This window comes from Ambystoma mexicanum, chromosome 14 (genome assembly GCF_040938575.1).
Source record: "Ambystoma mexicanum isolate Mex_15411 chromosome 14, UKY_AmexF1_1, whole genome shotgun sequence".
In the NCBI taxonomy this organism is placed as follows: Eukaryota; Metazoa; Chordata; class Amphibia; order Caudata; family Ambystomatidae; genus Ambystoma; species Ambystoma mexicanum.
The window spans coordinates 607,778,881-607,804,208 of NC_090940.1; the positions used below are offsets into that span (position 1 = coordinate 607,778,881).

The following is a 25,328-nucleotide window of genomic DNA, read 5'->3' on the forward strand; positions in this document are numbered from 1 at the left end:
GCACCTCGGGAAGCACTTTCTTTGCTGCCACCCCAATAGACCATGGCCCTGCGAGAGTTGCGGCGGGCGGCCGCGTGCAGGCCCGGCCTGTGGGGTGGCTATGAGGCTATGCGTGTGTAGGGTCCTCGCTCGAGGCCTGCACGCGTGGCACAGCAAGGAATAGGAGGACACGGAGCTCTGCACCATACGTTTAACTTTATTGAATTCCCAACATGAACTGCATTGTCCCCGCACCCCCACGTCACTTCCCGTTCCTTCCCGCTCCCTGTCCCTCCCGCCCCTGTTGTCCTGGAAACGTCAACATGACATCTCTCCCGTTTTTAAACAGTTACCAAACTCTTCGCAACAGGCGGCGGTCTGGTGAGCCATTTCCTCAATCCACCGACGAGGTCTGTTCCGAGCTCGCTGCGGTCGTGCCAGTCCTGGCTTCGGTGACGTTCCACTCATGGCGGTTCCTTGTCCCCCGTCCAGCTCAGATTCGTCCGAGTCCCACTGGTCGCCTAAGTGTATGGGTCATCGGACTTATAGTCCAGAGGAGCTTGCGCTCTCCCACTCAGACGTCTTGTCTCAGGTGATGGAAGTTCCTTGAAGTGGGACAAGTTGCGGGTGACAGATCCTGCTGACCCTTGGGCCGTTATCATCGACCCTTTCTTTTGTGTGACGAGAAGGGGCTCCTCTCTAAAGGCTGCCGTGTGTTTGTGAGTCACTGGTTGGGGAACTGCTACCACATCGCCTACTTCAATTGGAGATGGCTGCGCTCGCCGACAGCCGTCAGCGTACTCTTTCATCCAGGCCTTGGCTGCTTCATCTCATTCTCGGACCTCCAGGTCTAATGCCGGCCGTGGGCTGATCACTTTGGCTTGGGGAATACGTGTTTGTGTATTTCGCCCGAATATGAGTTCAGCAGGGGTCTTTCCTGTCGTGCTATGAGGCGTTCCTCGGTAGTCCCACAACAGCTGATTCAACACCTGTTCATACGGCTGTTCTGTTAGGCGAGCATCTTGCAGGGTTCGCTTCAGATTGGCCATGAATCGTTCGATCATTCCATTGGCTTGGGGCCACAAAGGAGTAATCTTTCTGTGATGAAAGCCTAGGTACTCTGCAAATTGGGCGAATTGATGTCCGCAGAACAGGGCCCCATTGTCAGTCTTGAACAACTTGGGGACTCCATATGCCGAGAACACCTCTACCCGGGCGTCCATGTTAGGGAATCACACCTTTTGATGGAGCATGCGCTTGGTGGAGACTATGCCCCTGTGAGTCTCATGCGCTAATTTGATGACTTTCGCTCTCATGGCCTCAGGGATCACTAGTCTGCAGTCTTTGAGTAGCAGATGATCGTCCCACACTGCCAGCTCTTCTTTCACTAGCAGGAGCCGTTCCACGTCGTCCCATACTTGGCCTCCCGCTGCTTTCCCTCTTTCTCTGGCTCTTCGCCACTGTCCAGACTCTAGACCTTCGCAGATGATGCGGTAGGCTGGGTCATTCTCCGTCTCCCTGGCGAGTTCCTCCGAGTTGACACCCTCCGGTGTGGTCTGATGGACTAGGTATCTTAAGTATCGGTCAGCCACCGATGGTTCTGGTGTGCTCTCTCCCCTTGGTCTTCTCGACAGGAAGTCGGCTGGGTACTCGCCTTTCCCTGGCCTGTGGATGACGTCAAATGCGTAGTCTTGAAGTCTTAGCCCCCATCGGGCGATCCGCGGAGGCATTTTGGCTTGTGCGTTGCCGTATAGAAATAGCAGAGCTTGGTGATCCGTGATGACTTGAAATGGTTTCCCGTACAGAGACAGATGGAAATGCTTGCACGCCCAAACGACGGCTAGGCCCTCCTTCTCTGCTTGGGAGTATGCCTGTTCGGTGGTTGACAGGCTGTGGCTGGCATAGGCCACTATGTGTTTCAGCGAGGGGTCTCGTGGGTCGAGTTGTGCAAGAATGGCTCCCAGCCCTACGGGGCTGGCGTCAACTGTCAATTCCGTGCTTCTGTTGGGGTCGTAATATGACATGTTTTCTGCCTTCACGACTCTCTCCCTTATTGTCTCGAAGGCCTTTTGACAGTCGCTGGACCACTCAAACTTTTCATCCTGATGGGTGAGTTTCCTTAACGGCTCGCAGACTGAGGCGAAGTGACAAATATATCTGTTGCAGTAACTGGCGAGGCCCAGAAAAGACCAGAGCTCGGACACGTTGGTTGGAGCCGAGGTGTTGTTTAGGGCTGACACTTTGTCTGGGTCTGGGGTCATCCCTGTTTCAGAAAAGAAATGGCCAAAGAATTTTAGGGTGTTCTTCCGGAACTCGCATTTGTCCTTATTTAGCGTGAGATTGGCATCATGTAGGGCCTTGCAAACTTTCATGAGAGTCTTGTCGTGTTTGTTCACGTCGGTTCGGAAGACCAAAATGTCATCTGAATAGTTGAGGCAGTTTGGGATGTGTTTGATTATGTTGTGGACTTCTGCTTGGAATGTCTCTGCTGCCGAGGACACCCCGAAACATAGTCTTTTGTACATGAAAAGGCTGATGTGAGTGACAAAAGTAGTTATGTTGCGGCTCTCAGGATGCAATACCAGCTGGTGGTATGCCTTTTGTAAGTCCAGTTTGGAGAAGACTTTAGCCCCATTGAATAAGTGAATCATATCAGCGATTCGGGGCGCCGGGTATCTCTCTCTTTTGATGGCTTGGTTTGGGCGCCGCATGTCTACGCATAGTCTAATGGCTTCAGATCCTTTCTTCGGGACAGGGACAATCGGAGAAACCCATGCGGTGGGTCCAGTGGCCTTCTCGGTGATGTCCTGTTCTAGCAATTTTCTTAGCTCGTCCTCCACCTTCTTTTGAATGTTGACCGGGATTCCGTGATATGGCTGGGCTACAGGGCGTATGGAGTTGTCCATGTGCAGTTTGAGCTGCCTGTTCTTGAGTCTTTCGATACCTTTGAATATCTTAGGGTACAAGTTATTTATCATTTCCGCCGGGTCTATGTATTTGTGGACCATTATATTGTAGAGTATGTGTATCAGGCCCATGTCAGCGGCCGCTTTGAAGCTCAGAACACAGCCGCTGTCTGTCTCTGTGGCCAGAACGTGTATTGGAACCCTCATTTCCTTCCCTTTATAGCGGCAGAGCCCACTGAATTGTCCCAGGCACTTCAATGGGGTCTTGGCTCCATAAGCGTATATGTCGACCATGGCCGGCTGGAGTTTGGGTTTCTGGGTTAATTCAGAGTATATTCTTTCACTCACCACGTTGACGGTGGCGCCGGTGTCTATGAGGAACTCCATTGGTCGTTCTTGTAGTTTAATGATGAGTGTCGGGCTGTGAGCAGTTGCCGTGGGATTGCCCAAGGCGTAGACGTATGCCTTCTTTTTCTGCTCACTCCCCGATGAGCTGGGATCTGACTCGGTAGGGGATTGTTCTACCAAGAAGCGTACATGTCGTCTTGATCTCCGTTCAGGTCGGGCACGCATCACAAACCTCCTTCTCTCTCTCCTTCTCTGCCGGTCTTCTCCAGAGTCTCTGTCCTTTTGGTCACCCGGAGGCTGATGCTGGATGTTGGAGGTGCTTGGGGCTGGGTTGATGTTGGACGGCCCCCCCGTATCGGCTTCTGGTGCGAGATGCCTTGTCTTTGGGTCGCTCTCTCCCTCGGTCTCGGAATAGCCTACACACTGCCTTGAAGTGTCCTTCTTCGCCGTAAGACGTGCAGCGTTGCCCGACTGCGTGGCATGTTCCTTCATGTGGATATTCGAATCCGCACTTGTAACAGAGGAGTTTCTCTGATTTCTTTTCCAGCTGCAGTCTGTTGAGGTTCTCTCCGGCGGTGGCGTTTCCGAAGCTTTCTACGAGAGTCAATTGCCCTTTCAACCCTGGCCAGCGCTAGGATTTCTTCGAGTGTGCAGGACTTCTGGAGCAGTTTCCTGCGGAACCCTTGAGACTCGCATCCAGATATAATTTGTGACCTGAGGGCCTCAGTATTCGAATAGTTTGCAAAATTGCAGTATTTCAGCTTAGTGCGTAATCGCATCACATACGCATCCATGGTCTCCCCTTTCGCCTGCTTTGTGCTGTGAAACAGGTGCCTCTCGTAGTCAACGTTAGTGTGCGGCGCAAAATAGGCTGCCAGCGCGTCTTTTAGATCTTGTATTGAGTCTATGGAGTCCTGGGGCATCTCATCAATGATGTTGCGTGTGGCAGAGCCTACAGCCAATTTCAGGAGGCACACTTGCCTTGCATCTGCAACTGGTCCCGTGGCTCCCATGTAGAGATCAAAGTCCCTGATCCACTTGTTCCATCTGGGACCCATGTTGCTTGTGTCGGTTATGTCAAATGCACCCGGCATTTGGGCTGCCAGTGTGTCTGGTAATTGGTATGGCACATGATCGGGCGTTGGAACTGCTGGCGCTGGGGTCCCATTCCCCTGAGCTTGTGCTCCTTGTCCGTCGTCTTGCCCTGACATTCTGCCGGACGTGTGTCTGCTTCCGGGGTTCGAGTTGCCAGTGGTATCCTCCCTCACTGGTATTCACTGGTGTTGGATGGCCGCCTAGTAGGGCACGAGCACCATCAGCTTGTCCTCGCCTTAGGTTGTTTACAGCACCACCTGCTGTGATTTTGTGTCCTCGGCGCCCCCCTATGCCCTTCTCTGGTGTGCGTGCACAGTGTTTGCTGCTGCCCTCCTTCCTTATCCTGTGTGGGCCTGGGGTGCCACGTGGGATCACTGCTCCCTCAGCACGTGGTGCTGGTGCCCAGATCACCTCCCTCAGAGGGTCCTGAGCGGCATCAGTGCTTTTTTTGTTGAAAACACGTACCCTGCGGTTGAGCCGTACCTCGTGTTGGCCTTCCCAGCTCAGGCGGGGCTCCCGGCTCTTATGCAGGTGGTCTTCGTCGTAGCCTGCTCACCTCCGTGGCCCGTGCGAGGCGTAGTGTGCGGGCAGGGCTCCCTGCTCCTCCGTGCGCTCTTCTCATCTTTGTGGGTTGGCAGGTGGATCGGGTCTCTCTCACCACGAGAGGCACGCTGCCCTGCATCCCATCCTCGTCGCCATTTTAGGGTCCTCACTCGAGGCCTGGGGGCGTGGCGCGGCAGGGAATAGGTGGATACGGAGCTCTGCACAATACGTTTAACTTTATTGAATTCCCAACATGAACTGCCCTGCCCCGCCACGTCTCTTCCCGTTCCTTCCCGCTCCCTGTCCCTCCCGCCCCCATTGTCCTGGAAACTTCAACATGACATTGTGCACCATACCCGCGAGGTGGGACCTCACAGCAGGGCTGATCTTTCCTTGGCTGCGGATGCAGATGCCCAGCGGGCTTCAGCTCTCTGTCGGGGCACAGCTCCTTCTTTCTGGGGCAGATGGTGTTTCATCCACCATGTGACGCAGGGCAGGGGCCGCACAATTCTTGTTTTTCTTCTTGCGGCAGATGCTGCAGGGGGCTGCAGGCTGCCCCTCACCCTGGCCACACAAGCACCCTCTTCTCAGAGGCCGCAGCCAGGGAGGTTCTGCTGGCAGGGGTCCGATCATGACATATCCTCACCAACCCCATGGCAATGGATGCCACTCCTCCTCCTTTCTCTCACCTTCCTTCCCAACTTTAAAAAGGAAAGAAATGAGGGACAGCAGGGAAGGGCACATCGTAGAGGCTCTTCCTCCTCTTTGTTGCCATTATTGCGGGGCCGGCGGTGTTCATGTGGCTGGCCTCACTGGTGCTGGGGGGCCCTAGCACCATGTTGGTGTGATGGGGTCACCCAGACTTACTTAGTTGCAGGGCAGGACCCTGTGAGGCTGTGGGACCTGCAGGATTGTGATCACACAGTCATGGCCCATCTTAAAAGGGCAATACACATGCCTGGATAGAGTTGTGAACGTTGGCCTGCGTCGAATCTGGATAGGATTTTAAATGTTAGCATGCCCGCACTTAGGTGAAACTTGAATGTCAGCATGCCCACACTTAGATAGAATTGTGAACATTAACCTGCTTAGCATCTAGATAAGATTGTGAATGTTAGCATGCCTGCACTTAGGTGACAATTGAATGTTAGCATGTGCCACACTTAGAATTGTGAACATTGGCCTGCGTGGCATCTGGATAGGATTGTGAATGTTGGCATGCCCACACCTGGATAGAGTTGTGAACGTTGGCCTGCGTCGCATCTGGATAGGATTTTAAATGTTAGCATGCCCGCACTTAGTTGAAACTTGAATGTCAGCATGCCCACACTTAGATAGAATTGTGAACATTAACCTGCTTAGCATCTAAATAAGATTGTGAATGTTAGCATGCCCGCACTTAGGTGACACTTGAATGTTAGCATGTGCCACACTTAGAATTGTGAACATTGGCCTGCGTGGCATCTGGATAGGATTGTGAATGTTGGTATGCCCACACCTAGATAGAATTCTGAACATTAGCCCGCGTCGCATCCAGATAGGATTTTGATTGAATGATAGCATGCCCGCACTTAGATGAAACTCGAATGTTAGCATGTACCACAATTAGAGAGAATTCTGAACATTAGCCTGCATAACATCTAGATAAGATTGTGAATGTTAGCATGCCCACACCTAGATAGAATTCTGAACATTAACCCGCGTTGCATCTAGATAGGATTGTGAAGGTTAGCAAGTGCTACACATAGACAAAACTGTGAATGTTAGCATGCTAAATGTCAGGTAACCCACTAACCAATATAAGCTCAAACTCCCTGCATACCTATCTCACTCAAAAACTCACAGAACCCTCTCTTGCACAACAAGCCGCATGCACTTCACAACACTGCAACAACACATAAGCCGCACCAACAGCACACGCGGACTGACACCAATCCAATACCGCACCAAAGCTCAGCACCCGGTGTATACCAAGTTGAAGCTGCCAACAGAACACCACTCCTCTCACTATCTTACTCCCTCTTCACCTTACTAACCCATCTGTTATGGGTGAGTGCCCCTTTAAGGCAGCTCACTTGTCAGGGAAACGTCACGTGCGGATGTGACGTGGGAAAAAGGAAGATCGCCGTTTTGGGGGCACTTCCTCCTGTAAGCGATTAAAAGATGGTTGTACATCCAACGCTGGCGTCCTGTGTTTTATGTGGGGTCTCCTAAACCCCAACATTTGGCGACGAGGATCATCCACATGTCAGCGGTCCTCCTTGTTATCACGCAAGGGATTCCCCCGAGCGTGTCCAGGCAACCACGCCGGTGATCCCACTGGTAAGCGGATCCCCGCTGCAACGAGGGAGGCGCGAACGGACACGCGCCAGCCTTCGGTCCTCTCCTCCTCCTTCACACACGCGATCCCGCGGTGTTCCATTGATTCAGCTGTTTCGCTCCGTATCTCCGAGCACAAGCGATCCCGCTGTGCCCACGTGGCCTAAAAGAAAAAAAAAGAAAGACACGTGTGTTGCTACGCTCGTCTAAAGAACTGCTGCGCACGACACCATCAGCCACCCAATGTGGAAAATAACGCTCGCAGGTACTTCCAGACATCATCAAGGGCCTACTAATTAATAAGGAAAAAAAAAAAATTTTTTTTTTTGGGAGTCCTTTTTTCTCCCTCTTCTACGGCCGATCCTCACTGCTGAGACCATCTTCCTCGTCCCAGTACCAATTTGGATAAGAGCCAAAACAGCTTTAAATATAATAACCAGTATTTAGGAGCCAGTGGACAAGCATTAAAAGCCATCATGAGCATGGCAGATGATCAGGCAACGTCCAGCTCATCACAACCACCAGCACCAGCCATCACAAGATCTACTGCCACAGCATGGCGCATGCCACCACCGTTCTCCATGACACCTCAAGCAGACAAAGGAGCGAGGTGGGTGGAATGGCTGGAGGACTTCAACAACTTCATTGAAGCTGCGGGGGAAGAAAACTCCCCTCGCCTATGCAGTATGTTCATAAACACGGCGGGTGGAGAAATAAAAACATTAATAAAAACCATTCCGCCAAAGGAAGTTAATAATTTCGATGCCCTCATAGTTGCTCTAAACAAATGCCTCGTCATCGCGCCCAACAGAGACTATGAAAGATACGTTTTCAACCAATGCTCACAGCGCAGCGATGAAACAGTGGACGAATATCCCACGAGACTCCGCGTCAAAGGCGCCCATTGCCAATTTGATACATTTTCGCTTGATGAAGCGCTCCGTCTCAGAGTAATTAAGGGTTGTGTGTCAGCGGCACTACAGAAACAACTTCTTAAGAAACCAGTGTCCATTGAAGAAGTGAGTGAAATGGCACGTATACTCGAAAGAGTGGAAAAACAAGCTACACACATAGCTAGCAATGCCACTGGAAAACAAGATAAAAGTGACACAATAGCTGCCATTCACGCTGGAAATAGAAACATGAACTCAAATAACATGATGATCCCACGCATGCAGAGACAATGCTACAGGTGTGGGATGGCATTCCCACATGCAGGGTCCTGCCCAGCTCTCTCTCAAAAATGTGGCAACTGTGGCAGGGAAGGCCATTTCCAGTCTGTCTGCAGGGAAGGAAAACCATTTCCCACCCCACGTGGGGGTGCCAGTTTTCAAGTTAGGCCAGCCCAAAGGTCATACACGAGCCCACCTCAACAGTCAAGGTACTACCAACAGAGTCCAAGGAGATATGTGCGGATGGTAGAGGAAATATACCCGGAAGATGACTGTCAAGAATACATGCCGCAAGGACAAATCGCCCATGTAATTGATGAATATGATGGACCACCAGGGACTCACCGCGAATCGACAATTGACCCCCAGAGAGATTATGACTATGACAACGCAAATGACCCATATGCCCACGATGAGTTTGTCAATCTCATAATGGATGAACAGGAAGCCCAGGAGGCGCCTAGAATAACCATACACATTTGCGACAAACAATTCTGTTTTCTGATCGACTCAGGAGCGACCGTAAATGTCATGGGAGAAAAAGAGTTTCAGACACTCTACCAGAAACCGACGTTAAACTCATCGATGTCGTAAATATATCAATGGGGTGCAGACACTCCACTACAGAGCATAGGATCTTTCAAAAGAAGACTTACGTTTGGCGACAAATCCACCAATACTATGATCCATGTCATCAGAAGCCCCACCAAAGGACGGTGCTTGCTAAGTTACAAGACGGCATCTTGCTTAGGACTAATCAACATACTAGTTCGTGAAGGAGACATCGTTAAGTCCTCGGATAGTCAAGTCACACAACAAGGACAGGTTCGAGCTGTGATGTCTCAGCACACCTCACCCATTACCAAAGATGTCATTGTCCAAGAATATCCACAACTGTGTCAAGGTTTAGCAAAACTTAAAGGCCCATCAATAAAGCTACACATAGACGCGGCAATACAACCGGTCCCACAACACCCACGCAGATTAGGATTTCACTTACAAGAGGCAGTGTCTAAAGAGCTAAACCAACTACTGAAGGATGACATTATTGAGCCTGCCACAGGGCCGACGCCATGGGTATCCCCCCTTGTCATTGTACCAAAAGAAGGCGGCCGCCTAAGAATATGTGTAGACATGCGAGTAGCCAACACCGCCATACAACAACAGCGACATCCTGGACCCAAGATTGAGGACATGATAGTCCAACTAAACAAATCAATTCTCTTTTCCAAACTGGACCTAAACCAAGGGTACCCTCAATTGGTACTCCACCCTGAATCACGACCAATTACTACGTTTGCATCGCATGACGGATTGTTCCGCTACAAGAGACTAAACTTCGGCATCTCCTCGGCAGCCGAAATCTTTCACGAAACTATCCGACAAGTCATACGTCCCATAAAAGGAACACTCAACTACAGTGATGACATTTTGGTCTTTGGGAAGTCTTGCAGGGAACATGATGACGCACTCCGTGCGACATGCCGGGCAGTACAGGATGCAGGACTGACCCTCAACATCGACAAATGTCGATTCAGCAAAACTAAACTCAAGTTTTTTGGCCACATCTTTTCAGCGGATGGCATGACCCCGGACCCTCACAAAGTATCCACCATTTTCTACCTCAACAAACCTTCCCAGATCGCCGATGTCAGGTCATTTCTAGGGATGGCCGGATACTGTGCTCGATACATCCCGCATTTTGCTTCAATCACGGAACCCCTCAGGCGTTTGCTCCAAAAAGATGTTCCGTTCGCATGGTCTGAGGAGTGCCAGGCCGCATTTGATACCATCAAACACTCTCTGACGGAGGCTAGGAAGCTGGCATACTTTGATCCTGAATGGCACACCGAGATAGTTGTAGACGCCAGTCCGGTCGGCCTGGGTGTAATTCTGGCGCAAACCAGTGGCCAGGACACTCACTCGAGACACATCGTGGCATACGCCAGTAGGGCCCTAGCTCCGCCAGAATCTGCATACTCACCGGCAGAAAAAGAGAGTCCGGCTGCCGTATGGGCGTGCAAACATTTCCATAATTTCATCATCGGAAAAAAATTCACACTCATCACGGACCATCAAGCTTTGCTATGGCTATTTGGAAATCCTCGTACTAAAATGCCCCCCAGGATTGAGAGATGGGGCATTCGCCTACAAGACTATCTCTCGAGGCACCCGGCAGGAAACCACACTCCGAGAAAGGGTGACGCAGAATACATAAATTACATCACTGCCAATGCACTACCACCCGCCATATCCATTGAAACCGTTGCTGTTGCGTCAGCTGCAGACCCGTCGCTGGCATTAGCGATTAGTTTGACCGAAAATAACAAATGGAAGGATTTTTGAAGAGCAGTCGAAAACCACCCAGGAGCATCCCGGGATGAAATGGAGCGCCTGGTGAGAATACATACGGAGCTGGCTGTGCAAGACAAGTCCATCCTGCTTCGAGGGTGTAAAATAGTGATTCCCGCCACATTGCGCATAGAGGTCATCAAGACGGCGCATGAAGATCATAGGGGAGCGGAGAACACGAAACGTCAGTTAAGATGCAATGTATGGTTCCCTTTCATGGATGACATGGTTGATCGGTGGGTAAAGAACTGCACAGCATGTCAGTGCACAGCAGAACCTGAATCACCGGTACCGCTCAGAATAACGTCAATCCCAGAACATCCTTGGGAAAGAGTGGCAGTTGACTTCTATGGACCGCGTGAAGAAGGAGATTACCTATTATTGTTCATTGATGAACACTCTCGGTTCCCCATTGTGAAAAGCGTCAAGTCAACAGCATCTGCCCATGTTGCAGCAACATTCGACAAAGTATTCAGTGAGTGGGGCATACCTGATGCGCTAAAGTCAGACAACGGAGCTCCGTTCAGTGGTCATGAATTTGGGGTGTTTGCCAAACACATGGGATTTCGTCATCAAAGAGTAACACCAAGATGGCCGCAAGCCAATGGCATGGCGGAAAGGTTCATGCCGTCTATTAAGAAAACCATGCAAAGAGCACGCCTGGAAGGAACTGATCCTCATCAAGCACTATGTAGAATGTTGTGTGATTATCACAACACCCCTCACGAAGCCACCAATCGAACCCCAGCAGAGCTCATGATGAAATATCAAGTGAGAACCAGGGTCATCAACAACCCCGCAAGGAAGCCGAAAGTAGACCAGGAAATCATCGGAAGAGATGGAGCGGTGAAAGAGAAAGCTTGTGAACAAACCGACAAAAGAAGGGGAGCCCGACCCAAGGACTTCCAAATTGGGGATGAAGTATGGGTACAAAGAGCTGTAACAAAAAAAACAGATTCGCAGTTTCAACCTGAACCCCTTTAGGTGATTGCAGTCAAAGGACAATGGTAACGGCAGTCAATGGAGAACAGGAAGTGACCCGCAACAGCTCAAGGTTCAAACATGTCATGAAAGGGTCAGAGGAGAGACCACCACAAGAATAACGCGACCTAGAAGACAGAGACAGTCAGGATGAAACATGGACTCCTATCGGACCGCAAGTCCAACGCCATGTCTACCCCGAGGCAGACACTGGCGGTGGCTCTGTCCCAGAGTCGCGAGGAAGACCCCAGAGGATTGTGAGGAGACCTCCCAGGTTAGTGGAGGAGTGTTAACTGTTTTGTCATAAGGCCAAGTTTATGTTCTGCAAAAGGCCAGTTGCGAACACTACTTGAAAGGACATTTGTTCGGGGGTGTTGTTATGGGTGAGTGCCCCTTTAAGGCAGCTCACTTGTCAGGGAAACGTCACGTGTGGATGTGACGTGGGAAAAAGGAAGATCGCTGTTTTGGGGGCACTTCCTCCTGTAAGCGATTAAAAGATGGTTGTACATCCAACGCTGGCGCTCTGTGTTTTATGTGGGGCCTCCTAAACCCCAACACCATCCCACCTTATCGTTTACAGATCCACCAGAGCGCCTGGGGACCAATTCTGTGCGTGGTACAAATACCTTTAACATTTAACATGGGAGGGTCACACATGCCTCATATAAACACAGCCACACAGGTTTACATTTGGCTTCAACTGCCATTTATTATTTTACATCCCTCCCTCCCCCCTGATGGTCACATGACCAGGTTGGTTCCCTGTGCCTCATCTCATCTCCAGCACAACGTCACGCATTTGTACTTCAATAAGCTGATGGTACAGACAAAATATATATCTTTATTTGCATTTTTATAGTGCTCACACAACCCACGGGGATCGAGGCGCTGTTACAGGAATTATTTTTTGCATAATTCTTTTTTTTTTTTTATCTTAGTTGCGTATTTATAACACGCCCAGGGGTTTCTAAGCTGCAGACCCAGGGATTGAACCTGTGTTGCTTCATGTCGTCTTGTTTCCATGGCGAACATGTTGCCGCTGAGCCATCCTCCCAGGATAAGATGACATGCTTTGTATGTATTTTTGACATATCTGACAATTGTATATGTGACTGCATGTTATTATGTTATCAAGTGTGCATGTGAAGTATAGCAGATCCCACAACTGTAGTCAGTTCCAGTAGGGGTTGATAGACTATCTATAATACCCATTCCCCATCTTGTGCTACAACCCATAGATTACAGCTGAGTCCCACGAGCAATTCAGTCCAGCTGCGCCTGAACACAATGCGCTGCACGATTTTTATAATGTTGTAAATTAGTCATCACAGCTAGTAATTGAATAATCCCTGAATTGTAATTACTATTCACATGCAATGTAGTGCTCTTGTTATTGTCATGTTTGCACAGAGTACAGTCTTCCGAAGGGCCTGCATCCACCACAGCGCTGTGGCAGTAGGCGCTATACAAATATCAGATAGCATCTGTAATTAGAGGGGGTGACAGGGGTAGGGTGACCAGAGGACTCCAGGTCACCGGGCAACCACGAATCCAGTCCTTTGCTTTCACTTATCATTTCAGTGCATTTTGGGATACGTAGTCTTTGCTTGCTTCGCTTTACCAAATTAGACCAATGCCCCTGAGAACATTAATTTGTAAAGAGAACAAACCGTCCAGCTTTAAAGAGCCATTCTCCCTGTTGAAAATTTTAGGCAACTACATTAAACGTCGGATTTGTATGTAAAACGTTTTGTTAAGCGATCAACTTCCTGCGAAGCCAGTCGGTTTTTAGAAAGACCAGTAAGGTAGGCTTCTGTGACAGTAGTATCCGGGTCAGGGGTCATGACCGGTCACTTCCAGGAAAGTAATAGAATATGCTAATTGGTGGCCACCGGTGAAAGTTTTGAAAGCCTTGAGGTCTCGGCCATGGCCCGGCTGGAGTTCTTCACTCTGTGGTCAGTGGAGGAACCGCCCCGGCAGCTGCTCAGGTGAGGATGGAGGAAGCAGGGGCGTCCCCCGGCCCCCTCAATCTCCTCCTATGCAACGACGCCCCATCACTGCAATATTAACCAAGCTAATGACCTGGTGTGATGAGCCCCCTCACGTCTGTATTGATGTGTGCTAGCCCCCCCGCCTGGCCCCTGCAGCCTCCTGGTTCAATGAGGATGAAACTGACTCATCTTCATCACTCAGTGTACCCCGCTAATTGGATGACACGTTATTCCTATGCAACGATGCCTCATCCCTTGCTGCAATATTAACCAATCTAATGAACTGGTGTGATAAGCCCCCTCATGCCTGTATTGATGTGTGCTATCCCCCCCCCCCTACACACCCTGCTGCCTCCTGGTTCAATGAGGATGAAACTGGCTCATTTTCATCGCCTGATGTACCCCACTAATTAGATGTGGCACGCTATCCTATCGTGCGGGTGAGAACCCCACATTTCCACTGGTGTAACGCTGATCACCCTCATTGAACTGGTAATAAAATAATTCACTCCCCTGAACCCTGGCCCCCCCCGTTTATTCTTCTGGGTAATGGAGCACCCTTGAATGGGTACAGCGCTCTCCTCGCATTATCAAGTGTAATGGCGCCCACTGTCTAATAGTGGCGCCGTCACTTCCGGTGTAATGAATACTCCAGTGTGTCCTCAAGACCCCACCTTCACTGATAACCCCCCGCAGCTCTTCTGTAATGATGACCCTCCTTTTGGTGTAGCTATTCAGAGCTCGCGCTTTCCCAGGCCTGTCCAGCCCTGGCTCCTTTTCGCGTTATTGGGGTTCGTGTTTCCGGTCCCATTGTAAAGTAAGCACTAAATGTTTACACATGTAAAGTAGAACCATGACCGGCTCAAGCAGCGGTAAAAATGAGGTCTAACTGAGGACCCCCCTGCCGCCCTGATTCCCCCCCCCCCACTTCCTGGTGTAATGATGGACACCCCGCTAATGATGGTCCCCACCCCGTGTAATATGATGGATCCCCCCCCCCCAGCCCCATCCTGTGATGAGGGTCACCCCCTGTTGTGATAATGGAATCCCCTGCCAGCCCCCCCCTCCTGCCCCCCTGTAATGATTAAGATCTCGGGTTGCACCTCGGGTAAGTCCATGAAGCGGCTGTTTCTTGGGTGTCTGTTCTGGTCATTTTTGGGGTGCGATTAACATTTCTGGGGTGGTGGGCGATGCTGCAGCGGTTATTCTAGGACGAGCAGAGTTCTCCGGCTGGACTCCATGTGGGCGCTACAAGTTCGCGCCCAGGGTTGAAGGACGATGGTTCTTACCACGGTTTTACCAGCCCATTCATCCATCAATGGCATGGGATGGGGGTTCCACTGGGACATGACGCCTGAACCCCCAATGCTGGGCAGTAGTAAGTGGGGGTGTTCACCTGGCCACTGCACAATCTCTACCACAACTTGCCTCAGGCCCCCAATGCTGGATGGTAGTAAACGGGGCGTTCACCTGGCCACTGGGATAAACTTCACCCACTCATGCCCAGGGAGAGTGGTCATATTAAGAAAATCGCAGCCACGTTCCCCAAGAGCTGTTGCTTAGCACCCTCTGCAGACAGTTATGATCACAACCCAAAAGAAGCTGAGGGCAGGTTCAAGTTCTCCTTTCGACTGGGTCACAAGACCTGCCCGTAGAGGCGCCTCAGCCCTTACCAGCACTCGTGCTAGCTTTGTTGTAAGGGAGCAAACCGATATGGCACTTTCCAAACTTTGTACTCGAAAGTTTGAAGTCCATAGCTAGGTGATTTTAGATCAAGTTGGGTAATCCCTTTCTTGCAGGCTATATATAACATGTACCATATATTTCTTTAAATGGGCTAATGCATTGCTGACCTAGGTACAAATATTGTGAAACTATTAGCATTCCACATCGAATTCCTAGTAAGAATTCCTGAGTTGTAAGGCCCGCTGGCGTTTCAGCTGTGCCGCTAAAGGTTGTGTTGTCTGGCCTGGCGGTCTTGGCTACAGCGACACACAGGGTTGCAGTGAGTCCTGCTGAGGTGTACCCTTCCACTCCTCCTGGCAGTCCAAGGCCCATTCTCCCCAAATTAAGTGTGGGACGGCCAGGCGTTCTGGCTAGATAACACTTTTGTCTAGATTGCAGAATACACACACTGCTAGGTGTGAAAAATAGGTTTATTTTTTATTAACATGGGGTTTACAGAAAACTTACTTAATATAAAAAACTTTATCAACATGCAATGCTATGTCCAAATCTTCTACTATCAAGGTAATTTAACAAACAGTTGTCATACATTCTGTGGCGGGAAAAGACCAGTCGCGATTCCGGTGGATTGGTGAATAATTTACTAGCGTAAAGCGATAACCAGAACTAAACCAACAGCAGCAAGAGACACTTAGGCCTAAGTGAGAATCCCGTCCCTCAGTGCACCGTTTTCATTTCACCAAATGAACACCTGTATTTCAATGCATGGGGGGGGGGGTCCAAACAGGGCAAGCAATGGCACTGAAACAATGTTGCTCGCAGGGAACAAAGCCCCACTATACAAGTCTTTGATACCAGCTGCAACCTTTCTTGTTAATAAGTGTCATCAGGGACGGGATAGCATATCTTAATACTTTTAGTGAAGGTGAATATACTCAAAGATTAATAGACACTCTGAGCTAGGCGAGAACACTTGTAACATGATGACTTCCGTCTGCTAATGCCGCTTTTCCTAAGAAAACGGGAGCCTAAAACACGCTTACATATTCCAAAAGCAAAACATGTCAGAACTGAGATGTGAAGGCGAGCATAGCTACACGCTAAGCAAAAAGCCTTCATTGCAAAACATGCACAGTAAAGTCTAAAGCCCCGCCTTAGAAAGTAAGTTGTTTAAACATGGCAGTTTTCAGCATCTGCCCAATATTATAATGAGGTAATGGGCAAGCAGAGTAAATACAATGAATTCATTTCCCAAACTTCCGCCCCCTTAACTCAATTTTTAGTTTGTCCCAAGTTAATCTTGAATAAATATGCACTCCAGCAAAAATGAATGCCAGAAACTGTAACCGTGTTTCTGCATCCGGCACAACATTAACCAGAAAGTTGCATCTTAAAGATGACATTGAACTACAATTTATAAATGCATGTCTTCAAGTTTCTATATTGCCTGATTTGCCTGATCAACTATCTACAAAATCTGCCCACTTTTCTCTCCTTTTATTTCTAGCACTCAACAAATTTCAACTAAACTGCATTAAAAGAACCTTATTTGATCACTATTTGGGAATCTTAAAAATGTAGGTTTGGGTAGCTTGATAAGGGAAATATGAATGAACTCGTAGCTTATCTCTTTTACTTCCAGGTAAAGAGAATTCAATACCAATCCCACAATACATTTGTTTTTCTTATTTAGCACCTCTGCAGAAAGCAACTATGTATCTCTATTTTTGGCTTCATCAAAATTATCTTGCACTCCTTCACCAATCTTCTGTAGCAGTTTATATTGTCCTACACTCAATGCCCAAATAGAAAGATCCAATGAGGAATGTGTCTGCTTTCTTGATTGTTCAACCATATACAGACCGCTCTATACTTGTTCAGTGTCACTTGGGAAGTTTAACCCCAGTTCACCGGTTCAGACCTTCTAGTCCGCATAAAGGCGGATTCAGAAAGATCAAGTATCGATTTCCATATTTGCTCTTTAGCCAAAGAAGCTTTAGTTTGTGCACGTCCAACGTGATTTCTGGGCCATACAGCAAAGGCAGTACCACCTTCTCTCCGGGGACCTTAATTATCTGGTCTTTAAGAAGTCCATCCTGTTGTCTTCCAGCGACATTATAGAGCAAATCTTGTCAATTTTATTGATGGCCTGGGCACTATTTTGGATCTGGTAATATCCTAACCTAGGTAACAAACATCTGTAACTACCTCAAAGGGTTTGGGTCCCATTTTCTAAATAAAGGATTTGTTGCATCTTTTCCTTTCATAATTGACGCATTAGCAGTTTAACTGTGTCCGCAAATAGTGTGCAGCGTAGCATCAAATACAGTCATGTCGTCTACATATGCAAGGACATTAATGTGCAAACTACCAAGCTTAGGAGGAAAACTGTGAACCTTCTGGAAAAGGTTGAAAAAGTATACACTGAATAGATTAAAAAACAAAAAGGCGCAAGTATTCTACCATGTATGAGCCCAATCTTGGTCTTCATCTCCTAGTTAAAAGCCCAAACCTGGATGCGTCCTTATCCTACTTTGAGGTTTCCTTGTGAAATGGTATCAATGATTTCAATAAATGGTATCAATGATTTCAATAAACCTGGGTCTAAAGCCCCAAGCGCACACTCTATTCCATAATCTCACTTATTACACAGTTGATCGCCAATGAAGTCTAGGCAAGCCATAGAGAAATGTGGGTGATCTTTCTTCTGTACCTGGTTAGGAAGTAGGCTCCCTATTAGCCCGTTTCCCCTGGGGCTAAGTCTGCTTTTAAAACCTGTTTGCAATTTGGATGAAATATTTTCTGCCGCCCAAGCGTTTCATTTTTGCAACAGGAGAGGCACAACTTGCCTGAGATGCCTGCGTCCTACAAGCCTAACATTTCTGGGATACTTTCTATTGCCATTTAGGAAATATTAGAGAGTTCGCCCAAGAGGGAGGAAAAGTGGGGGTACTGGTAAGTCTTAAATACATTAGCAGAAATCTTGGACCATTCATTGAGGAGACTCTAAATCAGATGTGCCAGTTTGTCCGGTCCCGGTGCTCTAGACGCCTTAACATTTGTTGTCCTCTTTAATTTATTGTCTTACTAGAACAAAACCTTTGAATTGGCTAGAGTCGATACGTCGACTTTAAGGAGTGTACGTTGAGATTATAAAATGCCGTTTTGCCAAAGGAAGCCCATATGGGGTGTGAGATTGGCGTATTGAGGAAGTTGCAGCAGAATGATATACCTTGTGTATCATCGACCAACAATCGCTTGTCCTTTCTATCCATTGAATTTGCTGCCAGTTAGAATTTGCTTCTTGTTACTTATAAAATGTACACTGCTTTGGAAAATGTTTCTTACGCAGTCTTCCAGGAAGGGTCACCCCAGTAGTCAAGTGCGTGCCCTCCTGCTTTTGAGGTTTACCTAATAACTGACACATTTCTCTTTTTGCGTGCCAACTCGAGATCTTAATTTTGTAAAACGTTGTCCTGATTCACCACTGCTCCTTTACCACCATGCAACATAAAGGTTAATGTCAAGGATGAAATTATGCCACAGAAGATTTTGTTAGTCTTTAACTAAGCCTTTTTTTTTAATTTCTTTTATTGATTTTATGCAAACAAAACAACAAAAACCAAACAAGCAGCATAATCATGATAGTTCCATTACACATCAAGTTATCTTAATCGCTGCTCCCACTACCCCTCCCTCCCCCCGTGAGCCTATTTGTCAATCTCATTCAATGTTTGGCACATGCGGCCGGGTTTCGTTCTCTTCGGAGTCTGTTGGATCTGATATTACTCCAAACAATTCTGCTATTAGCGTTTTCCAAGCCAACAGGGTGCCCGCCTCCCCTTCATCAGCCCGGCTACTCGCTTCTTTCAGAAATGGGCGGAGGCTGAAACGGTGGCATGGCAAGTCCTTCCACCTTAGGTTTGTGGCATTTCTTCCACCCCATGGCGATCCTACGTTTCGCAAGCACATAGGCCAGATTTCTCAGTTTCTCAATATGCTTGAGTTTCCGTGGCCTAGGGAACCCGCCCAGTAAGCAGGCCCAGGCCGTGTCTGTGACAAGAGTAACCCCTTTATCAGCCAGTTTCTGCACCACTTCTCCCCAAAAACACCTAATGATCGGGCACGACCAAAACATGTCATGTCAGCGTTTTCCAGGTTACATTTAGGACACACTTGTCTTCCAGCGTTTCGGAACTTAGATATCCTCAAGGGGGTCGTGTATGCCCTATGCATTACATACAGCTGTATTTGTTTTAATCTGGCATTTCTAGACACTTTTTTGTGGTAGCCCAGGGCACGCTCCCACACCCCATCCTCCATCGGGGCCCCACTTCCACCTCCCAGTCCAGTCTCAGATGTGTCAAATTTTTCCCGCCTTAGCCATCACCATCTCATACAGTCTCGAGATCTCATGACCTCCTTCTGATATATCATATATTGCTCCCAAAACTGCATCTGGTTCTTCTATCAAAACTGTCTCTGGCCAGGTGTTCTTAATCATCTGCACCAATCTTATGTACGTGACATATTGGCCCGTGTGTAGCCCCGCCTCTTCGTTGAGTTCTATAAACTCCTTAATGGATCCCTCTTGCCAAACATCGCCTAGCGTTGCCAGCCCCACTGATTCCCAGTAGGTCTTAACAATCGCACTCAGCTGATCATCCTCTCCTGTCAAAGCAACCAACGGTATCTGCGGGAGGCACAGGCATGGGACTTCCATCAAACGACAAGCCCTACGCCAAATTTTCCATCCAAGCCTCAACATCGCAGGACGCCCCCTCATTTCAGTTTCGGACAGCCAAATCATTTCTTTCAAATAAAACGGGGCGCAGTCCTGTCCAAGCACCCTGTGCTCAGGGGTCACTTCATCAGAAAGCCACTTAGCCACATATTGTAACTGTCCTGCCAAATAAACTTCAAAATGAGGCAGTCTGATACCTCCTTTTTCATAAAAGTTCTGCAGTTTCCAAAACGCCACTCTATTTCGGGTACCATGCCACAGGAAATCCCTACACATGCTGTTCAATTTACTGAAAAACTTCTTGGGTATTATGTATGGGATATTACTAAAGTAATGCAGGAGCCTGGGCAGAACTACCATCTTAAGCATAGCCCCCCGGCCCATCATCGCCAAGGGCAACCTTGACCAGAACTGCATGCTGTTCCTAATTTTCTCGATGGCTACTTCCGTATTGTGTCTGTGTTCTTCTTCCACCGTGTGATATACATCTACGCCCAGATAACGAAAAGAGCTAGTTGCCTATGGTACCTGTAGCACCGGTAGTCTATCTACAGGGGTCCCCTTATAGCTACCTAGTGGGAATGTGACAGAATTTTGGGGGTTCACCGATATGCCCGATAACTCTGCATACCTTTCCATCACTTCAAGTATGTATAAGAGATTTTCTTCTGGGTATTGCAAGTACAGTAACAAATCCTCCGCGTACAAGAATATCAAGTGTAGTTCCCCTCCTACCTCAATGCCAATCACATCATACTGTGCCCTAAGGCATATTTCCAGAGGCTCCAGGGCTAAGATGTAAAGCATCGGGGACCAGGGGTACCCTTGTCTGGTGCCTCTGCCAAGTTGCAATCTCTCGGATATCACCGCTCCAGTTCGGACCCAGGCAAGCGGCTCACTATACAACATCTTAGCCCACCTGATATAGCCCGGCCCCATTCCATACCCTTCCAAAGCAGCCAATAGCCATGACCACTTGACCGAATCAAAAGCTTTAACTGCATCTAGAGACACTATCTCCATCTCACCCTCGTTCTTACTACCCCATTCGACCACCCGGTGAAGTCTCCTATGGTTTGTGTTATGTTCCTGTTCGGGACATAACCCGTTTGATCAGGATGTATGAGTCTACCAATCACTTTCTGCAATCGATTTGCTAGGAAAGCCGTAAGAATCTTGCTGTCCTGATTTAGCATTGACAAAGGCCTGTAGGAACCACATCTATGCTCCGGTTTATTGGGCTTGGGCAGCGGTAATATGATCGCCTCTCTGAATGACTCAGGCAACCGTCCTATCTCAAACGCTTCATTAAGCATGTCCAGCATTGGGGGGAGGATTTCCTCTCTGTATACTTTATTGAATTTGCTGGGGAACCCATCTGCTCCCGGGGTCTTGCAGGTAGGCAACTGCTTCACAACCTCTTCTAACTCCTCCAACGTGATTGGCTCATCTAACTCCTCCCTCTCTTCTTCACTTATCTTGGGCAGCCCCATGTCTTATAACGTTTCGATTATCTTGCGTGGGTCACCCATCTCATCATCTCCGTACAGCACCCTGTAATATTCCACGAATTCTTTGTTAACCCCCTCTTGCATGGCCACCTCATCCCCGTCCTCTCTAATGATGGTCCTAATCAGAGGCCTAGGGGTCTCGCTTTTGTATAGCCAGGCCAAAAGGCGGCCTGTCTTGTCTCCCCCCGCGTGCTGCCTCTCAACATATTTCCTATAATTGAGAAGTCTTTCCCAATGCCCTGCACATTGTTGCTGTAGTTGGAGTACCAGATCCGTGTCTACGTCACCGCTCTTCAATGCTGTTTCTAGCTCAGTTTCCATCCTCTGCAGGTCAGCCAAGACCCCACCCTGTAACCCTCTTGACTTAGCAATGACCGCCCCCCGCATCACCACCTTAAAAGCTTCCCATAATGTGCCCACGGAATCAACACTCCCAGTATTCTCCTCAAAGAAGTTAGTAATCTCTTCCCTTATATCTTCTCTAAAGACTGGATCTTTAAGCGCCTCCGCTCGGAGGCGCCATGTAGGGATCTTCGCCCTCGGGGGGGCAATATTGCCATCCGAGGATGAAGGGCGAGTGATCTGAGAGGACCCTAGCCTTATATTCGATTTGAGTAATCACAGACATCACATCTGCTGTAGCAAAGACGTAATCGAGCCTGGTGTGCAGTTGGTGCGGGGCTGAATAGTGCGAGTATTGCCTCTCAGTCGGATGTTTCATCCTCCACGCATCTGTAAAGCCAAAATCAGTTAGCAGTGTCTGCAACGCTCTTGCCGCTGGGCTAGGCTTACCCACCCTGCCATCAGATCTGTCCACCACAGGATCCAACACACAAAGTCCCCACCCCAGATCACCGTGCTCCCTATACACGTACTAAGATTGGTACACATGGCTCTGAAGTATGCTGCTGTGTTTTGGTTGGGGGCATACGTGTTTACTATGCATACCTCCCTGCTCTCCACCAGCCCTCGCAATATAGCCATCCTTCCATCAGTTTCAACTACCTCTTGTATTGATTTGAACGGGACATGCGGTGCCACCCAGATTAACACCCCCCGGGCGTATGCAGAGTATGGCGAGCCCACTACAGTCCCTCTCCACTTTCTCTTAACCAGGTCCAACTTCTCTCGCGTCAAGTACGTCTCATGTAGTAGTGCGATATCTATTTTCTGCCTTTTCAGATACATCATGATTTTGTTTCTTTTCAGATAACTGTTAAGGCCCCTGATGTTCCACGTTATTATCCTGAGGTCCCCCATAGGTCGTTAGTAAGCACCCTCCCGATCCTCCGCCGATTCCGCCCCTTCATGCACCGCAAGTACAACATGCTGATTCCTCCAAATAGGCTCGAAACAAAACTTAAACTCCCCATAACCACACACACACTCAACTTCCCCCCAACAATACCCTCCCCAACCGTTGCCCAGCTCCATTCCTGGATCTCAGGCACCCCCCACATCTAGCCCTGCCTAGCACAAGCTTCTACTCAGGGCTCAGTAGGGTAAAGCCGCCCTAATGGCCGCTGAAACTAATAATCTATTGGGGTAGGTCGTCCACGTTCTGTTGCTCCTTTCAAAAAAACATTACGCATACAGATGCTAAACAGTTACCAATTACAGTTACACTCACTATATTCCAGTCCAAAATCGAGTACCAGGCTCAGATTGTGTTCAAAGTTCAGCCAGTTACAGTTTCTCTGTACAATCAGGGTCCTCCTCCTGCTCACCCTCACAATGTCCATATTACAAAATCTTCATTCGGTATGATCCTGCCGATCACGATCCGCTTCTTGTTCCGGGCAGCCCTGCAGGTCCAGCCATGTGACAACATCCTCCTGGGTATCGAAAAATAGCGCTTTGTTCTTATGTAGCACCTTCAATCGTGCCGGATACAGCAGCATATATTTGACTCCCGCCGCCCTCAGCCTTCTTTTGACGGCGACGTAACTATACCTCTGCCTTTGCACCAGTATTGTATAGTCCAGGTATGCTGTGATGTTGGTGGATGCTCTCTCTATCGTGCCGCCCTTAAGAAAATATTCGAGGATCTTTTCTCTGTCCCTGTAATTCAGGATCCTCGGTCTTGGCGGGGCCCCCGGCCGGGGTTTCCTCATTAGGGCGCGGTGCGCCCACTCCACCGTAAATCCCTGCGAAAGATTCCCTGCTCCGATCCCTTGTAGGATCATGTTTTCAACATAGTTTGTGGGGTCTTGGCCTTCTTCCCCCTCCGGAAGGCCTACTACGCGAATGTTGTTCCTCCTCGCCCTTCCTTCCGCCTCTTCCACACGATTTTCCAGGTTGGCGACCTGTTTTAAGACATGAATCTCTTTCGCATTGCTCGTGCTAACATCGTGTTAATCTTCACCCCACTTTCCAGACCGCTGGTCCTTTCTGCAAGCGCCCTGACATCTTGACATAGCAGGGTGAGTTCCGTACCTACAGCATCAATCATATTCTCTAGAGCTGTGCGTAGGTCCGTCATTGCCAAGTCCATTTTAGCACTCCGTCCCGTTATAGCCTCCAGGATCTGGTGCTTGTCCCCTTTGGGGGCGTCTTCCGCAGGGGTCACGACCATGCTCTGCACCGATGTTGAGGGGGTCCGTTGCGTTTTCGTGAAAGCCTCCATCGTGGGTTGCTTAGTCTTGACTCTGAACCCTTTCGCCGACATGGCGCTGCCCTCCACTCCTGTACGCCTCCTCCTTAGTGCAGCTTGGTCCGACAATGGTCTGGCTCCCAGGTCTCCTAACTCACATTTGAGATGGCACTTCGCATTGTCTTACGGGTGGGCTATGGCCTCACACTCCCCATTCAACTTCCGTAGGCCTCGTCGCCCAAGCATCCAATGTTATCTCCTCCTGCAGTCAGATCGCCGAGGCTCCATTAGCGTATGCCAGGCCCGGCGCTCTCATGGTGCTAGTTCGAACACTCTGCCATATTTCCCTATTGTACTATTCCTCCAGGCAATTTACCGCATCCATGTCCCGCAGTTCTGGGAAATCGGTTTTGTTTCTCCTCGGAGGCCTCTCCTTTGTTAGCCGCCATCTTGGTACCGAAGCGGCCACACAGCCGTACCAACAAAAACATGTATATCTCACGATTCCCCGGGACTATGAACTTCTCCAACGAACTTCACTTGGCGTGCGGCTTCCGACGCCTGATCCCCAAAGTTCTAGGCGCTCGTTGCAGTTTCAACAGGTAACTTTGGCAAAAATAAAGTCGGATCAGGAGCTCCTCACGCAGCCCGTCCTATTCCATGGCCAGATAGCCACGCCCCCTCTTTAACCAAGGCTTTGATGTCATAGAAATGTAATGTTCGGCTGTCGATCATGGTATTCATATCAACAATGTTTTTAATCCAACAAGGGAGGAAGAACTCAGGATGTCCTGAGTTTTTGCAGTTAAGGGAGTGGGCAAATGCATTGCAGAGGGCCTGAGAGTCAAGAGGCAAGGTGGAGACTGTGGAGGTGTTGGCTAATTCCTTGCCGATTTTAAAGAGTTCAGCTGTGTTGTTGGATGCTCCAGGTCTGTATGTGGCCCCTCTTCTTGGAACAAATGGAGAGTTGGTATTGCCTTTAGAGAAGGCGTCGGGCCAGATTGTTGAAAGATGAGCCTGAGGTCTGCAACTTCCGTTCCACAGCTCTATACTTGCGTTTCAGGGCTGCAAGATCAGAATCATGCAAGGTGTTGCTTGGTGGCATGTT

At 48.9% G+C, this 25,328-nt stretch overlaps 1 protein-coding gene across 4 annotated transcripts in view; it reads left to right on the forward strand.

Moving 5' to 3' along the window:
* The window catches only part of LOC138527017 (rab9 effector protein with kelch motifs-like), a 92,720-nt gene that overhangs the window by 36,294 nt on the left and 31,098 nt on the right, over nt 1-25,328 (forward strand). For 2 of the 4 annotated variants that reach the window (XM_069638001.1, XM_069638002.1), the window contains exon 1: nt 13,541-13,683. The exons of 1 other annotated variant lie outside the window; for it this stretch is intronic. In XM_069638001.1, coding sequence (XP_069494102.1) covers nt 13,622-13,683 — 62 coding nt within the window. In that variant the 5' untranslated portion in view covers nt 13,541-13,621. Of the gene's footprint in view, nt 1-13,513; nt 13,684-25,328 lie in introns of those variants that run through there. One more of the 4 variants, XM_069638000.1, reaches the window with a different exon arrangement.